At 41.8% G+C, this 12,330-nt stretch overlaps 1 protein-coding gene across 1 annotated transcript in view; it reads left to right on the forward strand.

Moving 5' to 3' along the window:
• The window catches only part of TMEM131L (transmembrane 131 like), a 121,786-nt gene that overhangs the window by 46,327 nt on the left and 63,129 nt on the right, over positions 1-12,330 (forward strand). Inside the window, exon 4 of the mRNA XM_065404730.1 lies at positions 11,735-11,803. Coding sequence (XP_065260802.1) covers positions 11,735-11,803 — 69 coding nt within the window. The remainder of the gene's footprint in view (positions 1-11,734; positions 11,804-12,330) is intronic.

Below are 12,330 nucleotides of genomic sequence, written 5' to 3' on the forward strand. Positions count from 1 at the left end.
GTTTGCTGCCAAAGTTTTAAAGAAAGTCAAACCACTGAACTAGTGGAAATCACTGGCTAAACACTGGAACCAGAGTTTGTTGAAGTGCAGTAGCCATTTTTGACAGCAATAGCCTCTTCTATAGGTGCAGAGAGAATATTTTCTTAATTTTAGTTTATTCAAATAGTTCAGTTCAGCGACTAATTCATTCAGATTTGCGAAACAGGGAGTTGAAAACACAGAAAAGCTTGTTTTCCTTTTCCAATCTATGAATTAAAACTGTGTGTAAGAGGATGAGATCTACTAGTTCTACAATCCGAAGGAGACAGTGACCAGAAACAATCAGTTCAGTTCACTAACTATGGATAATACTTCCCTTTGTAGAAGCCAGTTTTAACTGCAAAAAATATTTTGATACCTTTTTTTTACTTATGTATCCCAGCACATTTCAGATGGTTTTATTTAAGCAATTATAAAATGCTGTTTTTGTGCATTTTTAATTGAATTCTAATTTCCATCCATCTGTAGCTTTGCACAAACCATGAGGAAAAAATTAATAAAACTAGCAAACAAGTAATGCAACATGCTTAAGGCCCTACTTGAATTGCGGGATGATTGTCAAATAATTGTGGCTGAGTTGCGGACAAGGCATGGAAAATCGCGGAAAAGTAATAATGGACCTTTATTAATTGTGATCGTTTGGAAAAACCAGACAAGACCTTTTCTTTAAGAAAAATTTGCTGGAACAACATAAACACTCAATTTTATGTTATGCCTGTTAATTTTTTTGATAACCAGACTTTTTGCTGCAACTATATTAGTCATTAATGCACAGGGCTGACAGCGGGAGCCCCGCCATGTGCGAGGCTGACAGCCTGTTCCCCAGCCCCAGCCGCTACAAGCTTGGATAAATGGGGTTCTACTGTACTAATGGGGAAAAATGTGTGTGTAGCAAACCTCAAAATGTATGCAAAATTATGGATTGTGCAAAGTAAACTAATTAAAATCAGAATTGTGGTGGAAGTCTAATATTGCGGGATCCACAATTTCCATAATATCGCGAATTAAGTAGCGCCTTAATCATGCTCCATTATCTAACATAACAAAAAAACCCTATAAAAATAAGAATATGAGTTAGGATATGTTAATCTATAAAAATAGCTTAAATAAATGTGTATTGTTCTAGTATATCATCTCGGGTTAGCCAAGAGAAGTACGAGCTTATACCAACAAATGAGAATTGGCCATTTGTTAGGAAAGTAAAAATAAAAAGTGTGTGTGTGTGTGTGTGTGTATATATATATATATATATATATATATATATATATATATATAAAACAAGATTAAAATTCATTATATAAATCAAGGTTTCCTGCTTGCTGATTTAAATCATGATTAAAATCAGTGATTTAAATAACTTTAATTTAAATCACTCCACCCCGGGTAAATTGAATCATGCTGACAAAAGACTGTTTCTGAAGAAGAGATTTCAGGAAACATATTTAAAATTACTTTTAAGCTGTTTCTAAAGTCATGTGTTTTTTTTTATTTACTGACCATCAGTAAATAATCTGTTATTTCAGATGGTGGGGGTTGATTTCTGAGAGAGCTTGTAGTTGCACTGTGTTATTAAACATGTTTTACCTCTGGTGCTCTTCTTAAACAAACCTTGTGCGTCTGTGCATATACAAAAATGTCTGGAGGAGATGGCTATTTTCTGTCACTGTCATATTCATTATAGAACATCTATCTCTAGGTCTTCAACACTAGGATTGTGTATAATTCTCTTGGTTTTGTCAAATTAGGTATTTAAAATTTTTGGCAGTTTTCCGAAGAGTGTTTATATTTATTTTTTCCTATGGAGGTGGAAAATGTCCTTACATTTTACTGATAGTTAAGCCTGGTGTTTATTAAAGTTTGTGCTGCAAGACATTGAGTTTGATAATTACAAATCTGATGTAATTAGGAAAAAAACATAATTGGCCACCCTTTAATGGTTTAGGTACCAGTCCTGCAAAGTGCTTGTATTAATGGTACTGCAAAGTTGCGCATGAACTTAACTGTTTTGTGGAATTCAGTCCTACATGGTTGCCACCTCTTGCAGGTTTATCATGGATAACACAGCTTTGGCCCCTGCTGCAGGAGCTGTTGCTAGAGGAACCATCTGAGATTGGAGCCTCATTGTGCCAGGCACTGTGCAAACACAAAGTAAGGATATGTCTACACTACAGCTGCTACAGTAGGTATGCCTCTGTAGCGCTGTAGCGTAGACACTTCCTACATCAGTGGAGGGTTTTTTTCTGTGGATGTAGTTAATCCACCTCTCCGAGAAGCGGTAGCTAGGTTGCCAGAAGAATTCGTCCATTGACCTAGCTGCGTCTACGTTGTGGCTTAGGTTGACCTAACCACAGCACTCAGAGTGTGAAGTTTTTCACAGTTTTGAGTGACATGGGTTGGTTGATCTAATTTGTAAGTGTAGACCAGGCCTAAGAGCCCTTGTTCCAAAGACATTACAGTCTAATGCAAAGCATAGTAGTGAGTTTGTGACACAGTATCGACAACCCCAAGCATTCAAAAGTCATGGCATCAACCCCCCTAAATCATGAGATGTTAATGGGGTGTTGGAACAATTTGTATAGTGGGGGTGCTGAGAGCCATTGAACCAAACTGTAAACCCCATATATGATGGAAACCACTTCATGCCAGCAACCCTAGTTCCAGCACCTATGGATGTTAAAAATAACACATTATGGGTTCTTTTTATTTGCCTTCTTGGTTTTGAGCCTTTAGAACTCACATTTTCAAGTTTTTCTCCTTTTTTTCTCCCCCTTCATATCAGGGTCCCCCTCTTTTCCCCACACGCCAGGGGCTCTGTGTGCCTCCCCATGACCCATCTCCGTACCCCATCTGCCACATGCCAGGGCTCTGTAGGTCTCCATTCCCCATACCATTGTCCCACATTCATCACCTCCATGCCAGGGACTGTGTGTGTCCCCCTTTTTCATCAAATGTGTTCTGCCCACCGATGCCTAGAACATTCCCTGAAATGTTGGAACTGATTAGATGCTGTGTGCAAAAGCTATTGTGTTACAGAAAGACAGAGAAATGCCATCAGATTGAATGTAGGGCTTCGTTTCATTCAGCCAATTGCTTAATGCAATGACATTCACCAATTTTACAAAGGAATTGGAGATCTTAAAGTAGCTGGAAACCTAATTTGTTTTTATTGTTAAGTGGGATTTATAACCCTATTTCTTGTTTCAGAGTTTCCATTATTCCGCTGATATTTGTGTCTCTCTCCCAATCCCTAACTTTTTCGGGGAAGGCCTTGTGCACTTTTTGGAGCATGTGATCTGTGGCTAGAAGAGAAGTTTTGGCATAATTTGAGATGAATCCATTTCTGAGTCAAAGTTTTTTGTTTTAAATGTATGTTACCAGTTTTCAGTGTCATATTTTAAAAACTGCTGGACTTGAAACTTATTGGAATAATAGAACTGTAGTACTTGATAGGCCATCTAGTCCAGTCATCTGCTCTTAGGCTGAACTAATTATTATAGACCAGCATTTCTCAAATGTGGCCACCAGGGACTTTCCTTGCGGCTAAGCCTCCTGGGCTGAGACGGGTGCGGGGGGCAAAGTAGCAGCCACTCCCCCTCCCTGTTGCTCCTGGATGCCCTGCCTTGGTGTTGGTTGCTGGGGCTGACAGCGGGGGTTGGGCCCTGTCTCCCTCTGGAGACACCTGGGGCACAATGTTGGAGGAGCAGGCACCCAGTGAATTCTCCACCTTCCCAGGGGCGGTGGGGTTCAGCCCTGGGGTGGCGGGGTGGCAGGCTCTGGCTGCGGGGCTTCAGGCTCCAGTCCCGGGCACCAGCTGTGCAGCTTCAGGCTCTAGCCCCCCACTGCCTCCATTGGTCCCCCATTCAGGGTTTAATTTGTCTCCAGGCTTGCTAGGGCTGAGTAAGTCTGCTCTGAAAATTGATACTTGTACATTTGTTAATATCACTTTTCACAATGGACTTACTAGCTAGCAATAAATAAATTACAGTGATTTGTTTTTCTTAAAGCTAATTAAATATTTTAGGAAATAGTGTGAGAGCAGCCACCACCAAAAAAATTGGCCTCGAGAATCCTTGTATATAGACCAGCCCTGACAAGTGTTTGTCTAGCTTGTTCTTTAAATCCTCCAATGATGGAGTTTCCACACCCTTCCTAGGTAATTTGGTCTAATGTAAGGGTTCTCAAACTTCATTGCTCCACGACAACTTTCTGACAACAAAAATTATTACACAACCCCAGGAGGGGGGACCAAAGCCTGAGCCCGCCCGAGCCCCGCCGCCCTGGGTGGGGGGGCCAAAGCCGAAGCCCAAGGGCTTCAGTCCCAGGCGAGGGACCTGTAACCTGAGCCCCGCTGTCTAGGGCTGAAGCCCTTGGGCTTCGGCTTCATCCCCAGGCTCCAGCAAGTCTAATGCCAGCCTTGGCAATCCCATTAGAACAGGGTCTTGACACACTTTGGGGTCCCCCGACCCACAATTTGAGAACCACTGGTCTAGTTCTTAACTACCCTTACAGTTTGGAAGTTTTTCCTAATGTCTAACCTAAATCTCCCTTGCTGCAATTTAAGCCCGTTGCTTCTTGTCCTGTCCTCAGTGGATAAGGAGAAAGATTTATCACCCTCTTCTTTATAACCTTTTATGTACTTGAAGACTGTTGTCATGTTTCTCCTCAGTCTTCTCCTCTCCATATTAAACAAACCCAATTTTTTCAATCTTTTCATTGTAGGTCCTGTTTTCTAGATTTGTATTCTTTTTTTTTTTTTTTGCTCTCCTCTAGAATTCTCCAATTTGTCCACATCTTTCCGAAAGTGTGGTGCCCAGAATTGGACACAGTACTCCAGTTGAGGTCTTGTGCGTTGCTTACAATTCTCCTGCTAACACATCCCAGAATGATGTTTGCTTTTTTTTCAACAGTATTACATTGTTGACTCGTATTCCTAGGCAGTCATTTCCCATTTCGTATGTGTACAACTGATTGTTCCTTCCTAAATGGAGTATAGAATCATAGAATATTAGGGTTGGAAGAGACCTCAGGAGGTCACCTAGTCCAATCCCCTGCTCAAAGCAGGACCAACACCAACTAAATCATCCCAGCCAGGGCTTTGTCAAACTAACCTCTAAGGATGGAGATTCCACCAACTCCTTAGATTTTGCATTTGTCTTTATTGAATTTCATCCTGTTTTATTTCAGACCATTTCTCCAGTTTGTCAAGATCATTTTGAATTCTGATCCTGTCCTCCCAAGCACTTGCAACCCTCCCAGCTTGGTATTATCCACAAACTATAAGTGTAGACTCTGTGCCATTATCCAAATCATTTATAAAGATATTGAGTAGAACCGGACCCAGGGCAGATCCCTGTGGAACCCCGCTTAATATGTCTTTCCAGCTTTATTGTGAACCATTGATAACTAATCTCGAAGTACAGTTTTCCAACCAGTTCTGCACTCCCCTTATAGTAGGTTCATCTAGGCAACATTTCCCTAATTTGCTTATGAGAAGGTCATATGAGACAGTATCAAAAGTCTTAGCCCTGGTCTACACTGTGGGGGAGGGCGGGGGAGTGGGTGAAGGGGAGGAGATCGATCTAAGTTACGCAACTTCAGCTACGTGACTAACGTAGCTGAAGTCGACGTACTTAGATCGACTTACCGTGGTGTCTTCACTGTGGTGAGTCGACTGCTGCCACTCCCCCGTCAACTCTGCCTGCGCCTCTCGTGGTGGTGGAATACAGGAGTCTATGGGAGAGCGCTCGGGGGTTGATTTATCGCGTCTAGACTAGACGCGATAAATTGACCCCCGCTGGATTGATGGTTGCCCGCCAATCCGGCGGGTAGTGTAGATATACTCTTACTAAAGTTGAGATATATCACATTTGCTGCTTCCCTCCTAGACACAAGGCTTGTTACCACGTCAAAGAAGGATATTAGGTTGGTTTGCCATGATTTGTTCTTCACAAATCCATGTTCACTGTTATTTGTCACTTTATTATCTTCTAGGTGCTTGCAAATTGATTGTTTTCATATTTGCTCTATTATCTTTCTGAGTACCAAAGTTAAGCTGAGGGGTCTGTAATTCCCCAGGTTGTCCTTATTCCCCTTTTTATATATACAGGTACTATATTTGCCCTTTTCCAGTCCGTGGGGATCTCTCCTGTCCTCCACAAGTTCTCAGAGATAATCGCTAATGGCTCAGAGATCTCTTCAGCCAGTTACTTAAGTATTCTAGGACGTATTTTGTCAGGCCCTGCCCACTTGAAGACATTTAACTTGTTTCAGTAATTCTTAACTTGTTTTTCTCTTGTTTTAGCCTCACATCCTGCCCTATTTACACTGATGTTCACTAGGTTAGGCTCATGCAGATGTGTTGCTGTAAGCTCTCTAGCGTAGCTCTCTAAGCCGACAGGAGAGAGCTCTCATGTCGACGTAATCCATCCGCAATGAGCAGAAATAGCTGTGTTGGCAGGAGAAGCTCTCCTGCTGACATAACACTGTTCAATCGGCACTTAGATCGGTGTAGTTTATGTCACTCAGGAGGTTGGCTTATTAATGCCCCTGAATGACATAAGTTATACCGACATAAGTGGTAGTGGTGACATACCCTTCGTTATCTGATCACTGCTAACCTTGGTGCATTTTCCGTTCTGTTCTCATTGAGTAATGGGCCTACCCCTTCCTTGGTTTTTCTCTTGCTTCTAGTGTATTTGTAAATTGTTTCTTTGTTACCCTTTATGTCCCTAGCTAGTTAAATCTCATTTTGTGCCTTGGCCTTTATAATTTTGTCTCTACATGCTTGTGTTGTTTTTTTTACATTTGCCCTCTGTAATTTGACCTAGTTTCCATTTTTTGTATATCTCTTTTTTGGGTTTCAGGTAATTGAAAATTTCCTCGTTAAGCCAGGAGGTTGTCTCTTACCATATTTCCTATTTTTTTCTACATATTGGGATTGTTTGCTCTTGTGCACTTAATATCTCTTTAAAAAACTGTCAGCTCTCCTGAGTTCTTTTTTCCCTTAGACGTGCTTCCAACAGGATCTTACCTACCTATACTCTGTATGCTAAATTCTGCCTTCTTGAAGTCCATTATCTTTATTTTGCTGTTTTCCCTCCTACCATTTCTTAGAATCATGAACTCTTACATTTCATGAGCAGTTTCACCCCAGCTGCCTTTAAATTCTCAACTAGTTCGCCCTTATTTGTCAGAATCAAATCTAAAATAGCCTCTCCCCTTGTTGCTCTCTCCAACTTTGTAATAAAAAGTTGTCTCCAATGCATTCCAAGAACTTGTTGAATAATCTGTGCCCTGCTGTATTATTTTCCCAACAGATGTCTGAGTAGTTGAAGTACCCCATCGCCACCAAGTCTTGTGCTTTGGATGACTTTGTTAGTTGTTTAAAAAAATCCTCATCCACTTCTTCTTCCTGATCAAGTGGTCTATAGTAGACATCTACCATAACATCACCCGTGGGGTTTTTTTTGGTTGTTGGTTTTTTTTACGCCTTTTATCCTTACCCAGAGACTTTCAGCAGGTCTGCCTCTCACTTCCATTTTGACCTCAGTGCAAGAGTATACATCTTTGATACACAAAACACCTCCCCCTTCCCCCCCCCTATTCATTCTGAACAAGCTGTACTGTTCTATACCAATATTCCAATCATGTGAATTATCCCACCAAGTCTCTGTGATGCCAGTTATGTCGTAATTGTGATTACTCACTAGTATTTCTAGTTCTTCCTGTTTATTCCCCTTATGTTTTGCATTAGCATACAGATATCTAAGACCGTGATTTTCAACCTGTGGCCCATGAACCCCACAGATTATGTCTAAGGAGTCTGCGAAAGGTGACTATGAAAATAAAGTTTCAGATCCCAGAAAAGACATTCATTTTTTCTGATCAGTCAAAAGTATGTGAATACTCCCACCTACAGGTCAAAACCCAGAAGTAGTGTTACCATAGAAGCCCACAGTTTAATGCCCTTTCTCATGCTGCATCAAATGCCATGCCAAACGTGTGCAACATTGATAGCTGAATTCTATTCAGTAAGTTTTCAGTCTAAGATTTCTGTGATAGGGGTCCCTGGACCACAAGTTAAATTTCCAAAAGGGGCCATACCTCCATGTGAAATTTTTTAGGGGTCTGCAAAAGAAAAAAGGTTGAAAACCACTGGGCTAAGATGTTAATTAGATTTCACCTCTATATTCCCTCCTTTGTCCTTGCTATGATTGCCTGTGTTCCCCCCAGGTTCTGACCCTTCACCCTGGTCTCCATGTTCTGGACTTACCCATGGGCTTTTGTCTCCTGCCCCCATCGAATCTGGTTTAAAGCCCTCCTCAGTCTGCATCCAAAGATACTCTACTCCTTCTTCGATAGGTGGACCCGGTCTCTACTCAACAGACCTTCTCAGAACAGCATCCCATGTTAAAAAAGCAGAAGCGCACCTGGCGAGACCATCTGCGTAGCTGTGGTTCACCTCCAGGTTCTGTTCGTCTCTGCCCGGGCCCCATCCTTGATTGGAAGGCTGGATCAGAACATCACCGGTGCCTCCAACTCCTTCACCCTCACACCCTGTGCCCAGTAGTCACTTCTGATCTGCTCAGGGCCATACCTTGCAGTATCATTAGTGCCCACATGGACGAGCAGCATGGGGGAGTAGTCAGAGGGCCGGATGATCCTCGGCAAGCCTTCCGTAATGCCTTGGATATGGGCCCCAGCAGGCAGCACACTTCCCGGGATGCCAGGTTAGTCTGGCAGATGGATGCCTGCGTCCCCCTTAGAAGGAAGTCACCAACCACCACCACCACACTTTGTTTTCTCTTAAAAGTGGGGCCACAATCCTTATTGCCTTAGGGGTACATGGTTTCTCCTCCTCCATGTTTGGGAGAGATTCCTCATCCCTCTTTGCCTGGGCAGCATACTTTTTTTTTTTAATCTGTGTGGATGGTGGGTTGGGCGCAGGCATTGTGCACTGTCAGCTGCCAGAAGTACCAAGCAGCAAGCTCCCTCCCTGTGAAGGAGCCATTTCCTCCTTCCTTGGTGGTGCTACTGAAATCTTCTCTGGCTGGATTGCTTCCTCGGCTTTGGAGATTTCTATACGCATATTTTCAATGAATTCCTCATGTGCCTGGATGCATCTCTGCCTAGTTACCTCCTCTTGTAGCTCTCCCACATGCTTCCTGAGAGATTCTGCAGGTAGACACCTCTCTGCAAATCCACCCCAGTACCTAGGTAGAGGCATCCATAGTCGGGTTCTCTGTCTGGACAGAAGTGCAGCTGGAGCAGTCAGGAGCAGTGTTGGCACTGGTGATGTGGCCTTTCCAAATTGTATTTCATCTCAAAAACAGAAATAAGTGCTCTGCCGGCTTCCAGAAGATTTTAAAAAAATGCCCAGAAATGGTGGAGAATTAAACATTTTCATTTAGAAAGGCTCTATCCCTTTTCTTTGCAGGTAGTCCTCAGGATATAAACTGATTGATTTACATCAGAGGTTTGTCATGGTGTTTTTTTCCCCATTAAAAAACAGAATAATAAAGAGCAGTGGATTTCCCTCTCCCTGCTCCTCCAGTCTCTGTTTTTCTAGTTGTACACTTGGTCCTTGCCTGCTCTTGATAATTGAATAATTGTTAAATGAAATGGTAGCATGTAACAACTATAAGAACCGGTGGTGTAATGTGTTTGCACAAATCATATCTTTTCAGTTGCGGTTTTGTCCTGTGTCCATTCTTGAACACATTTGCAGTTGCACTAGCTTTTGGGAACCTATCCCACAGAGGGGATTGTGGGAAAAGTTGTCAAGGTCCTAGAATTCCCAAGAAGAAAATCATTAAGTCCCCCTAATGTGGGTGCCATTTTCTAGTCTTCCTTTAAAAAAAAAAAAAAATATATATATATATATATATATATATAGGGGCCAAGAAAAATGATAGTAGTTTTGAGTTTAACTAAGTTGAAGTTGAGTTCTTGTAACAATGTTGTTGATTCTCTTTCCTACCAATATTGATTCTTTTTGTTTCAATTTGGAATATGAAATAAATAAATATATAAAATTATTCAAGAATAACATTACAAGAATGCATTTTGAAATAGGTGAGCAATGAACTGTCCTACCATGTGCCATAAAATCCATTTCCTGAGCTAATTAAAAAGGTCACTGTCCTCTCTCAAGGCTGTTAATGATGTTTAGGCTGAATAGCAGTCAAGGATAGCTCGTATTTATTTAGATTAAACTTCTTGAACCATGAAGGTGTGGACCTAACAAACCTATGTAACAATGTCATATTGTTATCAATAACTCCATTCTTCCGCCTCCTTCCCTACTACTGTTTGTTACTCACTTGGTGCACCTTGTTTGAAATCTGAGTGTCTTTCTGTTTATTTGTACAGCTTGTAACACAGTAAGTCCCCTATCACTTTGTGTGCTACTGCGATACAAATAATAAATATTGATTCTGATGAGGATACTATTTGCAAATTTCCATCTTTAATCCCAACCTATTTCAAAACTGCAACAATTAAAATCACATGATTTCCAGGACCATTTCAGGTATTTGATATCTTCAGACTGATGCTACTCTTTCTCTAGCTGCACCCTCTGCGAAGTATTTGCCTTTTGCCCTATATTGCTGAACCTGGTCACTGGCTGTGATACAAAGGCCTTTTCTAGGCATTTAGGGTATGTGTAGCTACACACTGCAGTGAAAAGCAGGCTGTGGCTACACTGTAATGTGTAGCTAAGCACGGCAGTGAATGCACCTGCCATTCCCAACACAGGGAGCTGCTGGAACCTTCCTGGCTGTCTGCCGGAGTCTTTCACTGTGGTGTGGAAAGTTTCCCACAGTGGGATACTACACTGTTAAAAATAATGGTGTAGACATGAGAGGCGCATGCAGAGAGCTATGTAGGGTACATACCCAAAGGTTTTTATTGGCCTAAGCAGCACCATCTACACTGCTATTTATACCATGCTTGCGGGAGGGCAGGGGTGCAGTGTCTGCACTCTACATGAGTGTAGACGTAGTCAGTCGGCCGCATCAACAGTAAGGAACTTTTCTAAAACATATTTAACACTGGGTGCATACCTATTGTAGACAAGGCTCTGGGGTCCATACCTGTTTTCACTACCATGTTTAATCTTGTTGAAAAGTTTAAACAGTGATGATAATGGGTCCAGACCTGGAATCCTTGTCTACAGTAGGGCTGTAACCTGCAGCTGAAGATATGTGAGAACTGGTGGGAATTTTTTTGTAAACTTCCCTAGTGCAGAGAAGAGTAAAGGGACAACTGAAACATATGTTACTCCATTATTTCTTCAATACACCTTTGGAGAAGAGATGCTAAAGCAGTATCTGTAAACCTAGGATTTGCTATTGGAAATAATTGTGGATAATGTAAGCATGGTGTTACAGTCCTTGTGATGATTTCATCCAAATTCTCTTCTGCACATAAGAAATAATTGAGCCTGAGTCATAATTTCACTTGCAGTGATTGCCAGTATATTCCACACCATAGAAATCTTATAAAAGTGTGAATAGTGCAGCTCTACAGAGGAATGTATGAAAAGCCATGGAACAGTGTGCTTGAGATGTAAAGTTAGGAGAGCACTTCAGTGTTAGCCCAATAACAAGACAAATGTGCATTTTAGGTAGCAGTCTGCCTCAGTTTCAAAATAGTATGTCAACAAAATATTCATCATTTTTTTCTTTTTCAGCTTCTCAGCAAAGATACCTAATGGGAAGGCCTTACATTTTCATCCCTCGGGTCTGCATTTTGGAATGCAGTGAGTATCTTAGATTATTGCTCCTTTAATTAATAATTAATGGGTGGGCTACCAAACTGAGGCAAGTTTGGAATGAAAAAGTATTAGCTCAGATCATTCCTTTCTACGGGAGATCCTACACATTGTCCTGTTGAGGCCATCGTCACATGGGGTCCAGGCTCCCAGCAGCCCTCCTCCTTCCAGGTACCTAGCAGTGTGGCTCAGAGCAAGTCGTAGTGAAAACACTGACATCTTTGTACGCTAGCATGCTGACTGTTCCTGTCCCACTGGTGTACCTGGGCCAGTGTTAACAAAGGGAATTTTGTCAGAAAAAAGAGTGGTATAGACAAAGTACGTAGATACTCTTCTCTCATTGCTCCCAAGTCACGAGAAATATGATTCACCACTGTGACAGCAGTAAATTTCCTGGGTTTGAGGAACATTGATCATTGGGGGTCAGGTGAAAACGGTAGCTTCAGGGTTCGGGAGGAGAACACATGATGTTAAAAGGAGAATGGGTGACTGTAGACAGGAAACCAGTGAACATT

The sequence above is a fragment of the Emys orbicularis genome, chromosome 5 (assembly GCF_028017835.1).
Source record: "Emys orbicularis isolate rEmyOrb1 chromosome 5, rEmyOrb1.hap1, whole genome shotgun sequence".
In the NCBI taxonomy this organism is placed as follows: Eukaryota; Metazoa; Chordata; order Testudines; family Emydidae; genus Emys; species Emys orbicularis.